Source organism: Rhinopithecus roxellana, chromosome 12 (assembly GCF_007565055.1).
Source record: "Rhinopithecus roxellana isolate Shanxi Qingling chromosome 12, ASM756505v1, whole genome shotgun sequence".
NCBI classification, from domain to species: Eukaryota; Metazoa; Chordata; class Mammalia; order Primates; family Cercopithecidae; genus Rhinopithecus; species Rhinopithecus roxellana.
This window is the reverse complement of record NC_044560.1, coordinates 56,694,945-56,719,637: the sequence shown is the minus strand read 5'-3', so window position 1 is coordinate 56,719,637 and position 24,693 is coordinate 56,694,945. Positions and strand designations below refer to the sequence as shown.

Sequence of the window (24,693 nt, the reverse complement as noted above, 5' to 3'; positions counted from 1 at the left end):
ATGTTGTAGCATGTATTAGTCAGAAGGACAGAACCAATAGGATATGGAGATATATATATATCATATATATGTGATATATATGGTATATGATATATATATGACTTTAATAGGTAGGATATATGTGTATATACAAGAATTTATTAGGGAGAATCAGCTCACATGGTTAGAAGGTGAATTCCCACAATAATCTATTGGCAAGCTGGGGAAAGAGAAGCTAGTGGTATGGCTCAGCCCAAGTTTGAAAGCCTCAAAAGCAGGGAAACCAAAAGTGCAGCCCTCAATCTGAGGCCCAAGGCCTGAGAGCCCCCAGGAGGCTGCTAGTGCAAGTCTCAGAATCCAGAGCCCAAAGAACCTGGAGTCTGATGTACATGGGCAGGAGGAGGGGATATAAGCATCTGATAAGGAAAAAGAGAAAGCAAGCCAGAAGACTCAGCAAGCAGGCTTATCTTTGCTTCTTCTGCCTGCTTTGTTTTCATGCACTGGCAGCTGATTGGATGGTGCCCACCCCCGTTGAGAGTGGGTCTTCCTCTCCCAGTCCACTGACTTAAATGTCAGTCTCCTCTGGCAGTACCCTCACGGACACACCCAGAAGCAATACTAGCCATCTTGGCATTCCTCAGTCCAGTCAAGTTGACACCTAATACCAATCATCACATAGTGTGTATCAGAGTTTCATTCCTTTATAACTCTGAATATTTCATTGTATGTATGTACCACATTTTGTTAATTCATTTATCCATCAATGGACACTTCACTTGTTTTCACCTCTTGGCTATTACCAATAATGCTACTATGAACATGGGTATACAAGTATCTATTTGAGTCCCTGCTTTCAGTTCTTTGTGTATATACCCAGAAGTAGAATTGCTGGATTGTATGGTAGTCCTGTGTTTAATTTTTTGATTAAGCACCATATTCTTTTTCCACTGCAGTTGCACAATTTTCCATTCCCACCAACTATTCACAAGAGTTCCAGTTTCCTACATCTTCGTTGATACGGTTTGGCTCTGTGTCCCCACCCAAATCTCATCCGAATTGTAATCCCCATGTGTTGGGGGAGGGGCCTGGTAGGAGGTGATTGAATAGTGGGGGCAGATTTCCCCCTTGCTGTTCTCTTAATAGTGAGTTCTCATGAGATCTGGTTGTTTGAAAGTGTGGCACTTTCCCCTTTGCATGCTCTCTCTCTCCTGCTCCACGATGGTAAGATGTGCTTGCTTCCCCTTTGCCTTTTGACGTGATTGTAAGTTTCCTGAGGCCTTCCAGTCATGCTCCCTGTTAAGTCTGTGGAACTGTGAGTGAAATCCCTTTTCTTCATAAATTATCTAGTCTCCAGTAGTTCTTCATAACAATGTGAAAATGGACTAATATACTTGTCAACACTTGTTTTCTGTTGTTTTGATAATAGCCATATTAATAGGTGTGAAGTGGTATCTCACTGTGGTTTTGGTTTGTATTTCTCTAATGATTAGTGATGTTGAGCATGTTTTCATGTACTTGTCTCTATATATCTCTGGAGAAATGTCTCTTCAGGTCTTTTGCCCATTTTTAAATTGGGTTGTCTTTTCTGTTGCTGAGTTTTAGAGCTCTTTATATATAATTCTGGATATCAGTCTCCTATCACATAAATGATTTGCAGCTATTTTCTCTCATTCTTGGGTTTTTCACTATGTTGTCCTTTGATGCACCAAAGTTTTTAATTTTGATGAACTCCAACTTACATTTTCTTTTGTTGTGCTTTTGGTGTCATATCAAAGAAATCATCTCCAAATTTGATGTCATGAAGTCTTTCCCTTATGTTTTCTTCTAAGTGTTTTGCAGTTTTAGTGCTTGTGTTTAGGTCTTTGATCCATTTTGAATTAATTTTTCGTGTATAGTATTAGCTTAGATTTAGTTTTTTGAATGTGGGTATCTGGTTTTCTCAGTACCACTTGTTGGAAAGACTGTTCTGTTCCTATGGAATGGTTTTGGCACTCTTGTCAAAACTTTTGGACCATATAAGTGAGAGTTTATTTCTGGGCTTTTTTCTATTCCATTGGTCTTTATGTCTGTCTTTAATGTCAGTACCACATGGTTTTCATTACCATAGCTTCGTAGTAAGTTTTGAAACCACGGAATGAGAGTCCTCTGGGGTTGTTGTTTGTCAAGATTATTTTGGCTATTCTGGATCCCTTGAGATTCAGTTTGAATTTAAGAAGGATTTTTCTGTTTCTGCAGAAAATACAGTTGGGGTTTTGATACAGATTGCATTGAATCTGTAGATCACTTTGGGCATTGTTGACATCTTAATAATAAGTCTTCTAGTCCATGAACATGGGATGTTTTTCCATTTATTTATATGTTCTTTAATTTCTTTTGGCAATATTTTGTCTTTTGTAGTTTTCACTGTACAAGTATTTTACCTCCTTGGTTAAGTTAATTTCTGGGTATTTTATTCTTTTTGTTGCTATTGTAAATGGAATTGTTTCCTTAATTTCTTTTTTGGATAATTCATTATTAGTATGTAGAAATGCAGCTGACTTTTTTGTTGATTTTGTATCCTGAAACTTTGCCACATTTATTAGCTCTAACAGTTTTTGTGTGTTAGTTTGTGGGGAATCTTTGAGGTTTACTGAATGTAGCATATGTTGTCAGTATACAGAGATAATTTTACCTTTTCCTTTCCAATTTGGATGCCTTTTATTTATTTTTAATTGCTCTGGCTAAATTTCCAATACTATGTTAAATAGACATGGCAAAAGTACATAACCTTATCTTTTTTCTATCTTAAAGCAAAAGTTCTTTCAGTCTTTTTTTTTGAGACAGGGTCTCACTCTGTCACCCAGACTTGAGTGCACTGCCACCATCTCACCTCACTGCATCCTTAGCCTCCTGGGCTCAAGATATCTTCCAACCTCAGCCTCTTGAGTCGCTGGGACTAACAGGTGTGAACCACCACACCTGAGTAATTTTTTAAATTTTTTAGTAGACATGAGGTCTACTGTGTTGCCCAGGCTGGTTCTGAACGCCTAGGCTCAAGCGATCTGCCTGTTTTGGCCTCCCAAAGTGCTAGGATTACAGGTGTGAGTCACCATGCTTGGCCAGCTTTCAGTCGTTCTTTGTTTGTTTGTTTTTTGTTTTTTTTTTTAGATGGAGTCTCACTCTGTCACCCAGGCTGGAGTGCAGTGGCACGATCTCGGCTCACTGCAACCTCTGCCTCCCAGGTTCAAGCGATTCTTCTACCTCAGCCTCCTGAGTAGCTGGGATTACAGGCACATGCCACCATGCCTGGCTAATTTTTGTATTTTTAGTAGAGATAGGGTTTCACCATGTTGGCCAGACTAGCTTTCAGTCTTTTACCAGTGCATGTGATGTTGGCTCTGGATTTTTAATATATGGCCTTTATTATGCTGAGATAATTTACTTCTGTTACTAGGGTTGTTTTAAGGTTTTTTAAATCATGAAAGTGTTGAATTTTGTTAAATGCTTTTTCTGTATGAATTGAGATGATCATTTGGGGTTTTTCGTTTCATTTTGTTCAGGTAATGTGATTACATTAATTGATTTTCATATGTTGAATTATCCTTGCATTCCAGTAATATCACTTGGTTATGGTGTATAATTCTATTAATATGTTCAATTTAATTTGCTATTAATTACTTGAGGATTTTTGTATCAATATACATTCATACAGAATATTGGTCTGTAGTTTTCTTATAATATGTTTGCCTTGTTTTGGTATCGAGATAGTGCTGGCTTCATAGAATGAGTTAGGAAGTGTTTCCTCCTCTTCAGTTTTTTGGAAGAGTTTGAGAAGGATTGGTGTTCTTTAAATGTTTGGTAGAATTTACCAGCAAAATCATCTAATCTAGGACTTTTCTTTGTTGAGAAGTTTTTGATTACTGATTCGATCTCCCCACTAGTTATAGGTTTATTCAGATTTTCTGTTTATTACTGATTCAGTCTTGGTAGATGTTGTGTTTCTGGAAATTTATCCATTTAATCTAGGTCACATTTTTATTGTAGCGCTGAGGCATTTTATTGCAAAAAAATGGTACTCATATACATAAAGTAATATGAACTTAAAATTCATACATTTACTTCATTTTTTAGTTTGACATTCTAGCAAATCATTTGCTCCATTGATTTTTGGTTATGATAGAAGAAGATATACCTGGATGATTTAAGAGTGTAATTTGTCAATGAGCACCTCTTATTTTCTCTTTATTGGCAGTAGTGCTTACAGCTACTATTAATGCTACTTTCCATTTTGTCATCTCGGATTCAAACACACCTCTGTAATAGCCTCCACCGAAGGCAGATTTTGGTAGACTTTGAAAAATTTGGTTTTTTGTTGTTGTTTATTTGTTTTGGGGTTTTTTGTTCTGTTTTGTTTAGTTTTGTTTGAGACAGAGTCTCGCTCTGTCGCCCAGGCTGGAGTGCAGTAGCGCAGTCTTGGCTCACCAGCCTCCCAAGTAGCTGGGACTACAGGCGTGTGCCACCACACCTGGCTAATTTTTTGTATTTTTAGCACAGATGGAGTTTCACCATGTTAGCCAGGATGGTCTTGATCTCCTGACCTCATGATCCGCCCACCTCAGCCTCCCAAAGTGCTGGGATTACAGGCATGAGCCACCATGCCTGGCCGAAAAATTTGTTTTACTTGAGGTTCTACATGCCTTATGGGTTGTAAAACATAACAGCCGGCATATCCTGCAGCAGCAATGGTCAGTCCGACTGCTACCACTGTACTGGCCATGGCTGGGCTCCCTGCTGCATCAGGAACATGGCTCATTCCAGCCCAGAGGTTGCGGCCAACAGTGACACACCTTTACCAGAGACTGACACAGCCACCGATGGCAAGCACAAACCACCGGATTATAATTTTTTTAAAGAAGAGAATTATTTGAAAAACAATCTTGGTGTGGTGGCTCACGCCTGTAATCCCAGCACTTTGGGAGGCCAAGGCAGGCAATGACTTGAGCCTAGGAATTCTAGACCAGCCTGGGCATGGTGGCATGTGCCTGTGGTCCCAGCTGCTCAGGAGGATCACCTGAGCCCAGGGTGGTTGAGACTGCAGTGAGCTGTGCTCATACCACTGCACTCCAGTCTAGGTAGGTGACAAAAGAAAGAAAAACACAGAGTTTATATTATTGTTTTACATTGAGTCTTAAATCAATGCTCTCTCTGGTGGAACAAATCAGAATTTGGTTATAGAATGTCAACTGGCAAAGTATCTTTATTATTTACAGCATCTACGTTAGTTAAAACATCACATTTTCAGTATATAAATGAGCAAAAAGATGTTTAGGTGGGTTGGTAAACAATGGAGAAATATTTTAATTTACTAGACACTAAGGTAGAAATTAAAATTTTATGCTTATATAACAAAAAATAGAAAATGTTGATAGTATTCAATGCTGGTGAAATTGACACTGTTATATTTATACATTAAAAAGCCACATGTGGGTCACTGGGGAACCCAGGCTGTCCTAGGAAGCCGGATGGGAGTGGCACAGAGCTGCTGGAGATCCTGAGAACCTGAGTTTTGGCAAGCAGCCAGAATATTTAAAAACTGACCACACCAAACATCTCCTGGTGCTGACCCTAAGCAGTTGGAAAGGACTGGAACAGTATGGGACATTGGGTCACAGGCTTTTTGGTCACTCTCATCTTGCAAACCAGAATTTGGAGTGGATCAGTTACAAGATGACAATCTAGAATCTTATTGGCAATCAGATGGCTCCCAGCCTTATTTAGTGAACATCCAATTCAGAAGAAAAACAACAGTTAAGACATGTATTTATGCAGACTACAAATCTGATGAAAGCTATACTCCAAGCAAGATCTCAGCCAAAGTAGGAAATAATTTTCACAACCTTCAAGAAATTCGGCAACTTGAATTGGTGGAACCAAGTGACTGGATTCACATTCCCTTAACTGATAATCATAGGAAGCCAACTCGTGCATTCATGATACAGATTGCTGTTCTAGCCAGTCATCAAAATGGAAGAGACACTCATATGAGACAAATTAAAATATACACACCGGTAGAAGAGAGCACCATTGGTAAATTTCCTAGATATACAACTATAGATTTCATGATGTGTTGTTCAATAAGATGACTTTTAAATGATATGGAAGTCATTAAACGTATCTTTGTTTTATCCTGTCTTTAAATAGTATATCAGGTATCTTTATTGAAAAAAGCATCAGTTATTTGCAATGTTGTATATGTTTAAAAATATTTTATTGTAACTTTGGTAAATTTGGGTCATATTATCTTTCTTTAGCATGTAATAAAGCTCACATATTTTACATTACTAAAAAAAAAAAAACAAGCCATCTGTAGCTGGGCGTGGTGGCTCACACCTGTAATCCCAGAACTCTGGGAGGCCGAGGCAGGCAGATCGCTTGAGCCTAGGAGTTCAAGAGCAGTGTGGGCAACGTGGCAAGACCTCATCTCTGCCAATAAAAGGGGGATATATGTTCCAATTTTTTGAGCTAATGATTCCTTTTTTGAGTAAATAATTCTTAAAACAAGTGCAGTAACAAAGAGATGTGTATTTTAGTGTTACTAAACTAGAATAGCAAATACATTTAAAGTAATTTGTGTCCAAAATTGGATAATGGGCCAGGTGTGGTGGCTCACTCCTGTAATCTCAGCACTTTGGGAGGCCAAGGTGGGAGGATCTCTTGAGCTCAGGAGTTTGAGACCAGCCCAGGCAACATAGTGAGACCTCATCTCTACTAAAAATTAAAAAATAGCTGGTTGTGGTGGTACATGCCTATAGTCCTAGCTACTTGGGATGCTGAGGTGGAAGGATTCCTCGAACTCAGGAGTTCGAGACCACCCTGGGCAACATACCATCTCTGCTAAAAATTAAAAAATAGCTGGATATGGTAGGGCATAGACGATGTAGTCCCAGCTACTTGGGAGGCTGAGTTGGGAGGCACTTGAACCCAGGAGGTCAAGGCTGCTGTAAGCCATGATTGTGCCAGTACACTTCAGCCTGGGTGATAAAAGAGACCCTGTCTCAAAAAAAAAAAAAAAGTTATTGGTAAGTTAAATACAGTAAATATAATACATACATTTGCTTCAGCCATTAAAAATTATTACAAGGTAGTATGAAAAATGCTCATGATGGCATATGAATAGAGTTAGAATACAAGCTTATGCTTTGTTTACAATTAAATTATTCTTGGGCATAAAAACAGATATGTCTGAAGGAAACATACTTTTAAAAAGTAATTTTAGGGCCAGGTGCGGTGACTCATGCCTGTAATCCCAGCAGTTTGGGAGGCCAAGGCAGACGGATCACCAGAGGTCAGGAGTTTGAAGACCAGCCTGACCAACATGGAGAAACCCTCACTCTACTAAAAATACAAAATTAGCCGGGCATGGTGGCACATGCCTGTAATCCCAGCTACTCAGGGGGCTGAGGCAGGAGAATCGCTTGAACCTGGGAGGCGGAGGTTGCAGTGAGCCTAGATGGTGCCATTGCACTCCAGCCTGGGCAACAAGAGCAAAACTCCATCTCAAAAAAAAAAAAAAAGGAATTTTAGGCTGGACGCAGTGGCTTATGCATGTAATCCCAGCACTTTGGGAGGCCGAGGCAGGTGGATCACCTGAGGTCAGGAGTTCAAGACTAGCTTGGGCAACGTGGCAAACCTCCATCTTTATTAAAAATACCAAAATAAGGTGGGCATTGCAGTGTGTACCTGTAGTCCCAGTTATTTGGGAGGTAGCAGTGAGCCAAGATCGTGTCACTGCACTCCCGCCTGGGTAACAGAGAGACTCCGACTCAATAATAATAATAATAATAATTTTAATTCATTGAGTTTGAGCTATTATACCCTCTTTTCCTTTTTCTTTTCCCTTTTCCTTTTCCTTTTCCTTTCCTTTTCTTTTGGAGTCTTGCTCTGACATCCAGGCTGGAGTGCAATGGCATGATCTTGGCTCACTACAACCTCCACCTCCCGGGTTCAAGTGATTCTCCTGCCTCAGCCTCCTGAGTAGCTGAGATAATAGGCATGCGCCACCACCACGCCTGGCTAATTTTTGTATTTTTGGTAGAGATGGGGTTTCACCATGTTGGTCATGCTGGTCTTGAACTCCGGACCTTGTGATCTGTCCATGTCAGCCTCCCAAAGTGCTAGGATTACAGGCGTGAACCACCATGCCTGGTTCTTTTTTTTTTCTTTCTTTCTTTTTTGAGACAGTTTTGCTCTTGTTGCAGGTGGCACAACCTCAGCTCACTGCAACCTCCGCTTCCCTTCCCAGGTTCAAGCAATTCTGCCTCAGCCTCCCGAGTAGCTGGGATTACAGGCATGTGCCACCATGCTCAGCAAATTTTTATCTTTTTAGTGGAGATGGGGTTTCACCATTTTGGCCAGGCTGATCTCGAACACCTGACCTTAGGTGATCCGCCTGCCTTGGCCTCCCAAAGTTCTGGGATTACACTTGTGAGCCACCATACCCGGCCTCTTTTTCTTTCCTTTTCAACTCTTATAGTGGTTCATTTTTAAAATTTAATTTTTATTATTTATTTTTACGTTGCAGCTGTGCTTGGGTAATTTTTATTTTTTAACAATAATAGAGATGGGATCTCGCTATGTTTCTCAGGCTAGTTTTGAACTCTTGGCCTCAGGTGATCCTCCCACCTCAGCCTCCCAAAGTGTTGAGATTATAGAATATAGTGCTTCTTAGCACTGATTCCATTAGCATTGATTCCATTAAAAACAGTGTAGGCTCTATGAAGCAGTCTTGCCAAAAGAGATAGAATCTAGTCACATTTCTAAATTTAACAGTCAGTTTATAGGAGCTACATAGTTAAAGAAATACATTAAACAGTGCCGCAGGTAGCAATCAGAACTGCCAGACTGTGGGGCAGTACAGGATAAATGGCTCAGTTTCTTCAAAAAAAGTTGCTTTGGCCGGGCGCGGTGGCTCAAGCCTGTAATCCCAGCACTTTGGGAGGCCGAGGTGGGCGGATCACAAGGTCAGGAGATCGAGACCATCCTGGCTAACACGGTGAAACCCCGTCTCTACTAAAAAATACAAAAAACTAGCCGGGCGAGGTGGCGGGCGCCTGTAGTCCCAGCTACTCGGGAGGCTGAGGCAGGAGAATGGTGTGAACCCGGGAGGTGGAGCTTGCAGTGAGCTGAGATCTGGCCAGTGCACTCCAGCTTGGGTGACAGAGCGAGACTCCGTCTCAAAAAAAAAAAAAAAAAAGTTGTTTGAAGGGAACCTATATAATAAAAGAGACTTGTGTCACATTCACCAACCACAGTGTATGGTCCTTATTTAAATGAAGCCTGGTTCAAGCATGAAATAAGGCCAGCCATGGTGGCTCACGTTTGTAATCCCAGCACTTTGGAAGGCCAAGGTGAGAAGACGGCTTGAGGCCGGGAGTTCAAGACCATCCTGGGTAATATAGTGACAGCCCCCAACCCACAAAATAAAAGTTAAATGGGTATCGTGGCATGTGCCTATACTCCCAGCTGTTCAGGAGGCTGAAGTGGGAGGATCGCATGAGCCCAGGAGTTTGAGGCTATAGTGAGCTGTAATTGTGTGACTGCACTGTAGCCTAGGAGACAGGGCAAGACCCTGACTTTTTTTTTTTTTTTGAGATGGAATCTTGCTCTGTCACCCAGGCTGGAGTGCAGTGGCACTGTCTCGGCTCACTGCAATCTCTGCCTCCTGGGTTCAAGTGATTCTTCCACCCCAGCCTTCTGAGTTGCTGGAATTACAGGCACCCGCCATCATGCCCGGCTAATTTTTGTATTTTTGTACAAATGGGGTTTCACCATGTTGGCTAGGCTGGTCTCGAACTCTTGACTTTGGTGATCCACCCACCTCAGCCTCCCAAAGTGTTGGGATTATAGGCGTGAGCCACCACACCTGGCCGACCCTGACTCTTAAAAAAAAAAAAGAAAAAAAGAAAAAATAATGTATTGATTAAAATTGTGTCAAAAATATTACTAGCGAAAATGTGAACAGTGGACATTTCATGTTATTAAGAAATTGTGCTGGACCGGGCACCGTGGCTCACGCCTGTAAGCCCAGCACTTTGGGAGGCAGAGGCGGGTGGATCACCTGAGGTCAGGAGTTCGAGACCAGCCTGCCCAAACATGGTGAAACCCCATCTCTACTAAAATTACAAAAAAATTAGCGGGGCATGGTGGTGGGCATCTGTAATCCCAGCTACTTGGGAGGCTGAGGCAGGAGAATCACTTGAACCCAGGAGGCAGAGATTGCAGTGAGCTGAGATCGTGCCGGTGCACTCCAGCCTGGGCAGAAAGAGTGAGACTCCATCTCAAAAAAAAAAAAAAAAAAAGAAAAAAGAAATTGTGCCTGGTGTGTTGGCTCACACCTGTAATCCAGCACTTTGGGTGGCCAAGGTGGGCAGATCACGAGGTCAAGAGATCAAGACCATCCTGGCCAAGATGGTGAAACCCGTCTCTACTAAAAATACAAAAAATTAGCTGGGCATGGTGGCACATGCCTGTAGTCCCAGCTACTTGGGAGACTGAGGCAGGAGAATTGCTTGAACCCAGAGGCGGAGGTTGCAGTGAGCTGAGATTGTGTCACTGCGCTCCAGCCTGGGCAACAGAGCGAGACTTTGTCTCAAAAAAAACAAAAAACAAAAAACAAAAAAAAACAACCAAAACTGGCTAGGCGCAGTGGCTCACGCTTGTAATCCTTTAACTTTGGGAAGCCAAAGGCAGGCAGATCACTTGAGGTCAGGAGTTTGAGACCAATGTGGCCAACATGGTGAAACCCCGTCTCTACTAAAAATACAAATATAAGTCAGGCTTATTGGCATGTGCCTGTAGTCTCAGCTGCTCGGGAGGCTGAGGCAGTCTCTTTAACCCGGGAGGCAGAGGTTTCAGTGAGCCGAGACCATGGCCACTGCACTCCAGTCTGGGCGACAGAGTAAGACTATCTCCAAAAAAAAAAAAAAAAAAAAAGGAAGGAAGGAAAAGAAATTGTTGTTTGGTTAAGGTATGGAAGTGACATGGTTATGTTTAAAAAATATTTCTGGCCGGGTGCGGTGGCTCAAGCCTGTAATCCCAGCACTTTGGGAGGCCGAGACGGGCGGATCACGAGGTCAGGTGATCGAGACCATCCTGGCTAACACGGTGAAACCCCACCTCTACTAAAAAATACAAAAAACTAGTTGGGCGAGGTGGCAGGCGCCTATAGTCCCAGCTACACGGGAGGCTGAGGCAGGAGAATGGCGTAAACCTGGGAGGTGGAGCTTGCGGTGAGCTGAGATCCGGCCACTGCACTCCAGCCCGGGCGACAGAGCAAGACTCCGTATTAAAAAAAAAAAAAAAAATATATATATATATATATATATATATATATTTCTATGGCTGGGCGTGGTGGCTCAGGCCTGTAATCCCAGCACTTTGGGAGGCCGAGGTGGGCGGATCACGAGGTCAAGAGATCGAGACCATCCTGGCCAACATGGTGAAACCCTTTATCTACTAAAAATAGAAAAATTAGCTGGGCATGGTGCCGGGCGCCTGTAGTCCCAGCTGTGTGGGAGGCTGAGGCAGGATAGTGACTTGAACCCGGGAGGCGGAGGTTGCAGTGAGCAGAGATTGGGCCACTGCACTCCAGCCTGGGCGACAGAGACTCCATCTCAAGAAAAAAAATTTTTTTTTATGTTTCAAGATATATATTGAAATATTTAAAGATGAAATGATATCTGAGGTTTACTTCAGGGTGATCGGATAGGGAGAAGTAGGTAGGAATTCGTTTTAATAAATGTTATCCCAGCACTTTGGGAGGCCAAGGCAGGCGGATCACGAGATCGGGAGATGGAGACCATCCTGGCTAACACGGTGAAACCCCATCTCTATTAAAAATACAAAAAATTAGCCGGGCGAGGTGGCGGGCGTCTGTAGTCCCAGCTACTCAGGAGGCTGAGGCAGGAGAATGGCGTGAACCCGGAAGGCAGAGCTTGCAATGAGCCGAGATTGGGCCACTGCACTCCAGTCTGGACGACAGAGCAAGACTCCGTATAAATAAATAAATAAATAAATAAATAAATAAATAAATAAATAAATAAATAATAAAGCAAGTGTTGAAACTGTGTAATGGGCACGGGGTTTATTACACTGTTATGTGTACTTTTGTATGGTTGAAAATTTGTATAATAAAAAGTTTTAAAAATGAATGGACACTTTGGAAGGCTGTGGCAGGCAGATCACGAGTTCAGGCGATCGAGACCAGCTTGGCCAACATGGTGAAACATCGTATCTACTAAAAATAACAAAAATTAACTGGGTGTGGTGGCGTGCGCCTGTAATCCCAGCTATTTGTGTGGCTGAGGCAGGAGAATCTGCTTGAACCCTGGAGGCAGAGGTTGCAGTGAGCGGAGATTGGGCCACTGCACTCCAGCCTGGCAACAGAGTGAGACTCCATCTCAAAAAAAAAAAAAAAAAAAAAAAGAATGGAATGGTCAGAACATGATTACAAAATATAGGGATATATTTTAATTGCTTTTTATGATAAATTTACACTTTTTAACCTACACATAAAACATTTAATGCAATATACATGTGCTGTTTAGAAGATAGTTTCGAATACATAAAAATTAATTCATAGTGCATTAAAGGAAGTAATTTCTGATTACATGAATTGCAAACATTTTTAAAGTTCTGTGATGAATGTTGTTTTATTCCAATTCTGGTGTTACAACTTTTTGTTTGTACAGCCTCACTTGGATATAATATTGAAAGTCTGAATTAGAGATCTCTTTAACCTTTTCTGTAATGGACACTTAAAATGACTCATAATTATTATTGTTTTCTATTAATAACAGTGAAGTTTAAACAGGTGTTTAGACAGAGGCAAGGGTCTGGATTTGTTTGAACTGCTTTAGATCTATGATACTGATTTTTGCTATGTGCTAGTAAGAGGAGGGATAAAGTACTCTTTTGCATTTCACAATTTTTATAAGTTGTTACTTTCACTGGTCTTTGTGAACAGCTGGACATTGGTCAGTCCTATGCACTCTCCTCTCCTGTTTTTATTATTCTCACATCACAGTTATTTTTGTCATAATTATAGGGCTTTTTGAAGACCTGGGACATCATTTTTTGCATTTTCTAATTTGGAAAGAAATAAGTGAGCATTTGATGATTTGAATTTTCAAGAATTGTAAAGGAATAAGTGTTATTCACACTGTAAGAGGGTATAAATAGGCACAAAGTGGTACTTTGAATATAAAGCATGTTCACAAATTTAGCAATAGGATTTGTTATGTGGAAAGCCTGCAGTGGGAAATTTTAAAAGGAAAGGAAAGGGAAATAAGAAAGGTACCAACATACATTTAGAACCTATTATATGCTACATTTTATACATATAATCTCATTTAATCTTCATAAAAGACTTATGAAGGGAATACTGTATTAGCATTTCTATTTTACATGTGAGAAAAACTAAGACCTAGAGAGTTTAAATTATATCCATGAGGTCATCTGACTAGAGACTAATCAAGTTGAAATAGGAACACAGAAGTGCCACATTAAAGAAAATTACATATAAACACACAAATGGAACCTTTTAACCAGTACTTAGCTGAAACATCATTTAGAATATATATTATAAATTACCTTGTTTTGTCTCTTTATACTTAGGCAGATCATACAGATCCTGCCATATGATGTCAGTCGTAACCATTAGGCATACAAATCTTGAGGTCACTCTTATAAATAGATTAAAATGTGTTGTTGCAAAATTTGAATGGCTCTAAATTATTTTCTGAATTTGGGTATGAATGATATAGTCCTTCCCAGAAAAGTATACATTACTGTTTGTTTTTCCATTCATACATTTATGTATTTATATATTTATTTTTTGAGACGGAGTTTTGCTCTTGTCTCCCAGGCTGGAATCTGGTGGTGTGATCTCTGCTCACTGCAACCTCTGCCTCTTGGGTTCATGCAATTCTTCTGCCTCAGCCTCCTGAGTAGCTGGGATTCTAGGTGCCTGCCACCACTCCTGGCTAACTTTTGTATTTTTAGTAGAGATAGGATTTCACCATGTTTGACCAGGCTGGTCTCGAACTCCTGATCTCAGGTAATCCACCTGCCTCGGCCTCCCAAAGTGCTGGGATTACACACGTGAACCACTGTGCCTAGTCCCATTCATAACATTTATTTATGCAATAACTGCTTTTCAAGGAAGCAATAAGCAAATATTTACTGAGTACTATGTTTCAGACACAATATTGAAGATACCAGTATTAAAAATAATTTAGTTCATTATTCCATGGAGTTTACATTCTAGTGTGGGGAATTGGAGAATAAGTTCAATCAGTGCAGTAGATTGTGTTGTGATAAAGATATATGGCATATGGTAAGATATTTCAGCAGTAAAATTTAAGTTCAGGTGTGCAAATATGTAATTCTCTTAATTTTTAGAACTGACTTTACTTTTTTACTCTAAACCTATAGCTTAGAGAACTGGGGAAGGTACTTAGATGGTGTTTGGAATATGGTGGGGTATTTTTAGTTGTCAGAATGACTGAGGTTGCTACTGGCATTTAGCAACCTGTGCATACCAAGACTGCTAAACATCTTGCTGTGCACAGGACAGTACTGTCCTATGAAGAATTGGCCCACCTATAATGCCAGGAGTGCCCCTGTTGAGAAGCACTCACTAACCTGCTCATGGTAGACAATTTCATCTTGATCTTTTCAGGCAAATTGACTATTATCCAGTAATTTCAAATTCAGGATTATTAATCTGTTCCCAGCCTGGCTCAGATCTCTTAGATTCTGCCCATCTCCTTTGTGATACTAATTCTTATGACCTATGAATCTCACTATATCATAGTCTGTCTTTGAAGAGTCATCTACTTTTCTAGCTAACTCCTGTACTTTCCTCTAATCCCATTGGAAATGTAAAGGATCTCTCTATACTGTTCTTCGGCCTGTGGGATGTTGAGAAAGTTGGGTATTCTTGGGTTCTTCTGTGTTTACTCCATTTGCTGCTCCCTTGCTTTTTTTTTTTTTTTTTTTAAGATATTTTGTTCTTTCTTAAAAAATCATTCTTATTTGAGATTATTGTCCCAAAGACTAACTCACTACTTCTGAATGTTCCCAACTATATTAGTTTGCTAGAGTTAGCAAAATACCACAAATTGGGCAGCTTAAGCAGAAATTTATTTTCTCGCAGTTATTAGAAGTCTGAAATTAAGGTGATAGTAGGGTTGGTTCCTCCTGGGGGCTGTACGGAAAAGATCTCTTCCATATCTCTCTCCTTGGTTTATAGATGGACATCTTCATGTTCATACAGTGTTCTTCTTGTATCCATATTTGCCCCTTTTGTAAGGGTATCAGTCCTGTTGGATTAGGAGACTACCCTAATCACTTCATTTTAATTTGATTACCTCTGTAGAGACCCTGTCTTCAAATAAGGTCACATTCTAAGGTGTTAGGAGTTAAGACTTCAACTTAAGTATTTTTGGGGGATACAGTTCAACCCATAAAACCAACTAATTTATTTTTTATTTTTTCTAATTTAAACAGTGCAGAAAAAACTAATCAAAATAAAATAAAAATGTCCCAATACAACATTTAAAAAAATATATACAGTAAAAGGAGAGAAAAAGACAGCTGGCTGTGGTAGCTCATGCCTGTAATCCCAGCACTTTGGGAGGCCCAGGCTTGCAGATCACTTGAGGTCAGGAGTTTGAGACCAGCCTGGCCAACATGGTGAAACCCTGTCTAAAAATAAATAATAATAATAAAATATAAAATATAAAAATAAAATATAAAAAAATAATAATCCCGGCTGTTCAGGAGGTTGAAGCACCAGAATCGCTTAAACCTGGGAGGCAGAGGTTGCAGTGAGCTGAAATGGTGCCACTGCACTCCAGCCTAGGTGGCACAGCAAGACTGTGTGTAAAAATTAAAAAGGCCCTACTTCCATTCTGATCTCATCCTCCAACTTGACTATATTTTTCTTTGCCATGTCAGCCAGTATGTACAGAACTATCTCATTCTTTTTACGGAAATGGGATTCCATTTTATGGGTATACTGCAGTTTAATTAGCTGTTATACTACTGATGAGCACTTGGGTTGTTTAAAACTTTTATTCTAAACATTATGGAGATAATTGCTGTGTAGATCTCTTTGCACATGTGGATGTTTTCAGTAGGGTAAAAATTTAAAACTGTGTGTGCTGAGTCATACTGAATAAACACAATTTTAAAAGATATTGTCAAATTAACCTACCAGTGTATATTGCTACCAGCAGAATATGAGAGCTATACCCTCACCACCATTAGATACCACTGTTAAAAAAAAATCTTTGCTAGTCTCTTAGTAAAAACATACCTCATTGTTTTATTTTGTCATGAGTGGTATTTACTATATCTATTGGCCATTTTATTTATTTTTTGTGTGTATTTACCAATGCGAGTTCTTTGCCTTATTTCCTTGGAGGTATTGGTTGTTGAAGCTCATGTTTTTATCATAAGTTAATGTTTTTTATAATACTTGCAGTAGCTCATTAAGTTTCCCAAATCCATTCTTGTTCTCTTCTTTTTTTTTCCCACTACACTGTGGCCATACAGATCTGATCATGTCTTTCTTTTTGATTAAAACGCTTAAGTGGGGGCTGGACACGGTGGCTCACATCTGTAATACCAGCACTTTGGGAGGCTGAGGCAGGCAGATCACCTGAGGTCAGGAGTTCGAGACCAGCCTGACCAACATGGTGAAACCCCATCTCACTAAAAATACAAAAATTAGCTGGGCATGGTGGCACACACCTGTAATCCCAGCTACTTGGGAGGCTGAGGCAGGAGAATGGCTTGAACCCTGGAGGCGGAGGTTGCAGTGAGCCAAGATTGTGCCATTGCACTCCAGCCTGGGCGACAGAGCAAGACTCTGTCTCAAAGAAAAAAAAAAAAGTGCTTAAGGGCTTTCCCATTGCTCTGTTAAAAAGGTCAGAACAGATCCTGGAGAGCCTTTGCTTGATCTGGCCTCAGCTTATTCCATGCATTCCTTAACTTTTGGGGCCTCAAGCCATATTAACTTTTTAGTTCTTTGGTGGGTCCATGCTTCTTCCCCTAATAGAAACTGTGTACATACTATTTCCTGTACTGTTACATACTATTCCTGTACTATTGGCACCTCTTTGTGCACAGAGAACTCTTATCCATCCTTCAGATTTGATCTCTTGTCATTTCCTAAATAAAACCTTCACTGACCTTGCCAATCTAGGCTAGGGCCTAGATTACATGATCTTATTTCACCATTTACCACTTTTGAAACACGTAATTTTATATTCACTTGTGTGGTTTTTCTTTTTCTTTTTTCTTTTCTTTTTCTTTTTTCTTTTTTTTAGACAGGGTTTTGCTATGTTACTCAGACAGGAGTGCAGTGGCTATTCACAGGTGCAGTCATAGTGTAGTGTGTCTTCAAACTCCTGGCTTCAAGTCATCCTCCTGCCTCAGCCTCCCATGTAGTATCTGGGACAACAGGCGTACTCCTCTGTGCCCAGCCTTGTGTTATTATTTGATTTTAGGTTATAACCTGAAACCCTTGCACTAAATTGCATTGCATGAAGGCAAGGACCATGTCTGTTTTGTTTTCTGTGACATCCCCATTGGATAGCTTGGTGCCCAGTACATAATAAGAGTTCATATATTTGTAGAATAAATGAGTGAATGACAGATTCTTGGTTTTGTCTGTAAGAAAGGTTATTGAAGGATTTTAAGAAATTTAACATTATTGGATTTATTTTTTAGAAAGTTCCTTCATCTAGTCTTTGTGTGGAAGATTAATTGGAAAGGCAGATGTGAAGAATTAGGCGAACAGTTAGTTTATCATCATGATTGTTTAGTCCTCAGATAATAACAGCCTGAACAGAGGCAGCAATGTTAGAGATAGGAGAAGATGTGATTTTGGAAGAACAATTTCAAAGGAAAAACCAACAGGACTTAATGACTGACTGGATGTGGTCATGGGGAGGGAGAAGGAAAAGTCAAGACTCAAAATTTAAATGAAATATGTAATTTAGTATGAAGTAGTATTACAGAGTAGTTAACTACAGAGCCATTGAAGTCATACAGGTTAATCATGTAACTTACTAACTGTATGACCCTGATAATTTTACTTAATGTCTTAGTTCACTCGGACTGCGCTAACAAAATACCGTAGACTAGATGGCTTATAAATAACAGAGATTTACTTCTTACAGTCCGGAGCCTGGGAAGTCCAAGATCAAGGCACCAGTAGATTTGGTATCTGGTGAGGGCCTGCTTCCTTATAGACAGCTGTGTTCTCACTCTAACTTCACAGGGCAGAAGGGTGAGGAGTCTCTCTCAGGCTTCTTTTATAGGGCACTCATCCCATATGCCCCACTACCTAATACCATCACTTTTGGGGTTAAGATTTCAACATAGGAGTTTTGAAACGTTCATCTGTTTACCAAACTGCTAATTGTAAATGACTGTCTTCATAGAATTTTTGAGGTTAAATGTAACACATGTAAAGTGCCTAGTATTCATATAGTTTGCTGTGAACTTGAAGTCATTTAACCCTCTACACTGTTTCTTCTGATAGAAAATAAGGATAATATGTATACCCTTTGTTCTCCCTATATCACAGGGATATCTCCCTATATCACATTTAAGAATGTCAAGCCCTATAAAAATTGTAAACTGATAACAATCATAGTAACTAGATATTAATTATACATAGTAGGATGGGAGATATCTATCTTAACTTAGACTTCAATATGACCCTCATCTCTTGGTTCACCTTTGTAAGGTATAGGATGCTTCTTGGTGTAAAAACTGAAGAAGTAGAATTTATCCTACTGCGAACAGGCTTTTGCCACTGTAAGGCTCTATGTGATAAATGACTGATGAGTTTTCAAGAAAATAAATCTGGCCGGGTGTGGTGGATCATGCCTGTAATCCCAGCACTTTGGGAGGCTGAGGTGGGTGGATCACTTGAGTTCAGGAGTTTGAGACCAGCCTGGCCAACATGGTGAAACCCCATGTCTTCTAATAATACAAAAAACAAAGAATTAGCCAGGTGTGGTGGCTCACACCTGAAGTCCCAGGTACTCAGGAGGCTGAGGCAGAAGAATCACTTGAACCCAGGAGGTGGAAGTTGCAGCAGTGAACCAAGATTGCACCACTGCACTGCAGGCTGGGCCACAGAGTCAGATTGTGTCTCAAAAAAACAAAAGAAAAATCTTAACAGGAGCAAAGGAGATTGTTGTTGCCTAGTGTAGAAGGGAGAAGGAAGTGAGATTACCAGGAACCAAGCCCAGAAGGTGGAAATTGGCATGGCAGATTTTGATTGCCTGCTCTGATTTCCTGTAGCTAAAGCAGTGCGTATGTTTATGATTGAGTTGTATATACTGACCCTTGGCCTTCATAGCAAAAACTGAGAACAGCTGGTATAGTTGTAATTCCACATATAAGGATAGTAACAAACAGAAGTTAAAACGCAGAAATTCCAATCTTTATTTCATCCCGCTATAATTCCTTTCCAAACGGAAATAGCAGATGTAACTATCTTTCAGTACCCATGTTAGGTGATTGTGTGCATAGAAATCTTGCCTAAGGGTAATTCAGGTGGTTTTTTTCTCTACTGCTGTGTATTTGCCATGTGATCTTAGCTAAGATTTTTATTTTCAGCCAACGTTTTCCATTTCTTTATTGTTGACAGACTTGTAATCTCACTCTTGCTTTTGAATTACCCAACTTCCTGAACTACATTTTCTTTGAAACTTTAGTATTGTAGTTTAATAAGGTACACTGACAATCAGTATTTGTCAATATTGGCTCACTCTCTTTGCACTGTAATCCCAAGTAAATTTTGTGTATCCTTTTCCCCCCACAGGTTTTCTGTGCTTCCTGCTGTAGCCTGAAATGTAAACTGTTATACATGGACAGAAAGGAAGCTAGAGTGTGTGTAATCTGCCATTCAGTGCTAATGAATGGTAAGTATTAAAACAGGTTGATTTCATAGTTATTGAGAAAGAACAAGGGAATGGCTAGGAAAATACTTTTTTCCCCCTGCCTTTCTTTACAAGTTGCTCACCTTCTCAAATGTCATAACTTTAACTGAAAATATTTAGCTAAATTTCCATGTTTTGGAAGTATCTTAGCATTTCAGAATTCCTGTGCCTAATTTAATGAATGAATGCTAAAGCCAGGTAAGTTTTGCAGGAATAGTGGAAGTTCTTTGGAAATCTGGTGCGAGGTAATAATTTGTGTTCCTATAAAATAACCAGGGTGAGGTGGGAATGGGGAGCTTTTGATCACCAGATGATGAGATGTTAAAATTGGGCTGAGATTTTCCTTTTAAGAGAAGCCATCTCTTTCTAAGGAACAACTTAATAACTTAGCATGCGTTCTTATCAACACCTTGTTTCATTCACCTTGTTGAAAATAAGTATTTTAGCATCTAGGACCAAGTAGGAAATTGCATTTTTAAAGCCTATTTATCTCTTTAATGCTGCTTAGATTTGCTATGAGAATAGTGGTTTAGAATCTAGTTCTTATGTGGTAAAAGAATATGGCTGGGGAAAGTAAATAAAACTTATCCAGTGTTCATCTTTTGCTGGACTGGAAATGATTTTAAGGGCATATTAGTTAAAACCCTGAGTATTCTTGTAAAAAGATACACTAAAATTGTTCAGGTTATAGTATTTTCTCTTTGAATGCATCTTTGTACAGTTGCTGGAACAATTACTGATAGACATAAAATGTTGAACTTGAACACCAGTGCTACCTGTGCCAGGATAGTGTGCCTCCTGGAGGCTGGAACTTCTGCTCTGAGACCCCTCCTGCTCTGTCTGTCTGCATTGCTGATAGTGACGTTTTCCTGTTGCTGGCTTATTAACCTATTGCATGACAGTTAATCTGATCTGTTCTAATTTCCTATGATCCACCCAGTTTCCTCCCATTTCTGAATTCTTGTGATTTTGACCAAATATGAATCATTCTCTCCACTCTTAAGGGTTACTTTTTGAATAGTGGTTTTTTCACTTGGTTGCTCAATTGATGATTTTTATTCTGCTGCTTTCATTTTCGGGCCCATATTCACAGATAAGAGCATGCTGCTTAATTATAGTACCTAATACCTCTTTTATTTGATGAGATCTTCCAACTTGATAGCTAATTTTTTTTAACTTGGCATAGCTAAAGATGAAGGAAATGGCAGAGGATTCACATAGAATACTTACTTTTTATTAAGCCAAGGAGGCCCTTAACAGGGGATCCTAAGGTAATCCACTTTTCCTGGTTTTTCCAGCGTCTTTCCTCTCGCATGGCTTAGCCCGGTCTTTTTCTTAATATTTAATTTGATGCTTTTCAGTGTTCCCTATTTCTTTTTCCCTTTCTCCTTTTCTCTTCCTCCCCTCTTCCTGCCAGTGCTTTCAAAGGAACATAGCTTTTGTTACTAGCCTTGTCTTGCAGTTTGGAGGCAATAAATATTCAGAATCTTATGGATCATTCTTTGATGTTGAATGAGATTTTTGAAAGGATGCTTAAAAAGAGGATGACTTCTATTTCTGGGCATGTGGTATTACCTGAACCTAGAAGATAAAATGTGGTATCTTTCATTTCTGTAGCACCTTTCATCCTATTTGCTTTAAGGGCAATAGGTGATGTGTCAGTATTTAGTAAAATTATAGGGTACACAGAATCTTAATGTTATTTGTGATCATTTATATTGGTTGATCACATTTATATGATATTGGCACATTTTCATGTTCAAATAGGTCCTGTGCTTTTGAGACACACCAAAGATGTGAAATGGTTGTTACTGATGGATACTTTTATACAGGGTGATGATGACATAAAAGCAGAATTCAGAAAAATATTGAGATGTGTCCTCCTGAGCTTTAGGCTTTAGAAATTTTTAATGAGCTTTTACTTTAACGAGAGCCTTAAAAGTTTAGAAATGAAACTTAAAATTATACAGTAGAGTTATATTATTTTAGCCCCTGATTTTGCTTTTTGATAGAACTTTATAAAATGCATTAAATGCTATCCTGGTTTCAAATTCTTAAAGTTTGATGTTGTTTCACTCCCTCTTAAGGAAATGTTTGGTCTCCTATAAAGAAGCCAGGCTCCAACCTTTAACTCAGACTGATCTGCTATCAGTCTATCAGAAATATCCTATAATTCTTTTTTATTTTATTTTTATTTTTTTGAGATGGTTTCTTGCTCTGTTGCCCGGGCTGGAGTTCAGTGGCGCGATCTTGGCCCACTGCAAGCTCCGCCTCCCGGGTTCACGCCATTCTCCTGCCTCAGCCTCCTGAGTAGCTGGGACTACAGGCGCCCACCAGCACGCCTGGCTAATTTTTTGTATTTTTAATAGAGACGGAGTTTCACTGTGTTAGCCAGGATGGTCTTGATCTCCTGACCTCGTGATCTGCCTGCCCCGGCCTCACAAAGTGCTGGGATTACAGACATGAGCCACGGTGCCCGGTCTAATTATTTAAAAAAAAAAAAATCATGTTGTTATTTGCTCCAGCCAAACAGTTTACTTGGCTAAATGGTCTCCTTTATTACATAAAATCATCTATCTCTTTAATACCTTCACTAGCTGGAAGAGAGACATACTATGAGTATTAATTAGGAGAAGCTGCAGTATTTATCCAATATTGTGGAGGTCTTGATGTCCATATTTTGCAATCCATTCACATTGATTGTGTCTGTATTTGCTTTAGCTCAAGCCTGGGAGAACATGATGAGTGCCTCAAGCCAGAGCCCTAACCCTAACAATCCTGCTGAATACTGTTCTACTATCCCTCCCTTGCAGCAAGCTCAGGCCTCAGGAGCTCTGAGCTCTCCACCTCCCACTGTGATGGTACCTGTGGGAGTTTTAAAGCACCCTGGAGCAGAAGGTAGGGGATCATGTGCTATTCTCTCTCTTTTTCCTCACGAAGTTCCTCTGAAAAGGTGCCGATATGACTTTACAGCACAAGTCTTAAAAAACACTGCAGATAAGTCTCTTTGGATGGTTATTAAAATGGAGCAATAAGGTGAGAAATGTGTCAAGACTATTTCTGGGCAAGTAGAGAATAATATTGTGTTGCTTGGTATTTTAGAGGCACCTCAGAATATATGTCAGTCTCCTCTCCAACTTAAGAATGGAGTAATTACACTGCTTGTCCTTAAAAAGAGGTGCAGAATTTGAAGTCAGTCTGTAAATTCCTAGCCTACCTCATGCCTACCTTAATGTTTTTTGTAGGAGTTTAGTAAGTGGTAAAAATGAGAGTTCTTCTTTCTGACCAGCCCAATCAAGTATTGCTTTTTGGAATATACATTGCCATTTTCTCTTTTCATTTTTAATCTGTCCATATAAAAATATGAACATTTTTGTGTTAGGGACATAGACTTTAAATCTAGAACTTTAATTCCGATTATATGATAGGTAGAAAATTACAGGCTCAACTTACATTGATTTATTATATCTTTATGATTATGATATTGTCAGATGAAAGACACTGTGTAAGTGCAGGGGATTATGAATAGTAAAAATAACATTTATTTCCTTAAAATGATCTTATCAAGTTTCCCTTGGTAATGAAAATCAGTCTTCCTTCATTAATTTTATCTTTTCATCTATTAATATTCCCTTCCCCTTGCTAAATAACCTACCTCCCCTTTTGAAGATTATAGACTTCTATTGGCATTATCATACTCTTCCCCATTTTTTCTCTTTTCAGATCATCCCTTAGTCATACTCCTTGTATTTTTATGAATTTAGGCTTTCTTAAAATCTTTATTCTCTTCATTTGTTGTTTTTGTTGTTCTTCCCTAGTCTCTGTGTGTTTTGGCTGTTTGAACTGATTTCAAAAACTGGACTTAAAGGGATCATTTCATCAGAGTCAGTTTTCCAGCTTTTTCCGTCTTTTTACTAAAACATAAATTACTTTTGCACTGCCAGATCAGTCTTTTTCTTCTTCCGTTACACTTCAGGCAACGATCTGGTCAGTTTGCTTGCCAATTCTTACATGTCTGTACCAGCTCTTCCGTTATAAATGAATTATTCTTTAACATTCTTCAGGGCATCTTTTGCCCTTTAAAAGTACCATATCACTTTTCCAGATGTTTAATTTCTTTGGAAACCTCATACCTTTAGAAAATGTGAATGTCTATTGCTTTTTTCCGCTTGCCATTAATTTATTTCCGAGGCACTTGAACACTTTCCTTAGTTTCTCTGTCAGTGATACGGGACAGAGTATGTGACATAATCATAGATGTGTTTAAGCACTCTTAATATTTCAAAGCAAAATATTTTTTACTCTTTGCATATAAGTTAAAGAAGTAAAGAATATATTTACATTTGTATTTTTAATTCATTTATAACCACTTTTATATACAGTTACATTTCTGATGTTTCTGATTGTAAGTTGCCAAGTAGTGATTTCTTTGTACAACTGGAATTGGTGACCTTCTCTTCTTTGATGTTAGAAAACCTTCCAATGTCACATTGATGCCTGTTTTATTTTTCTGGCCCCTCAAGTGGCTCAGCCCAGAGAGCAGAGGCGAGTTTGGTTTGCTGATGGGATCTTGCCCAATGGAGAAGTTGCTGATGCAGCCAAATTAACAATGAATGGAACTTCCTCTGCAGGAACCCTGGCTGTGTCACATGACCCAGTCAAGCCAGTAACTACCAGTCCTCTACCAGCAGAGGTAAGAAAACAAAAC

At 39.5% G+C, this 24,693-nt stretch overlaps 1 protein-coding gene and 2 pseudogenes across 6 annotated transcripts in view; 2 read left to right on the top strand and 1 right to left on the bottom strand.

Moving 5' to 3' along the window:
- Window positions 1-24,693, top strand: part of ZFYVE9 (zinc finger FYVE-type containing 9) — a 203,573-nt gene that overhangs the window by 96,206 nt on the left and 82,674 nt on the right. For 5 of the 6 annotated variants that reach the window (XM_030942771.1, XM_010372025.2, XM_030942770.1 and 2 more), the window contains 3 exons: window positions 19,868-19,967; window positions 22,707-22,883; window positions 24,509-24,678. In XM_030942771.1, coding sequence (XP_030798631.1) covers window positions 19,868-19,967; window positions 22,707-22,883; window positions 24,509-24,678 — 447 coding nt within the window. The remainder of the gene's footprint in view (window positions 1-19,867; window positions 19,968-22,706; window positions 22,884-24,508; window positions 24,679-24,693) is intronic. The other variant, XM_010372039.2, reaches the window with a different exon arrangement.
- Window positions 4,079-4,842, bottom strand: LOC104669124 (annotated as a pseudogene).
- On the top strand, window positions 5,562-6,101 carry LOC104669115 (annotated as a pseudogene).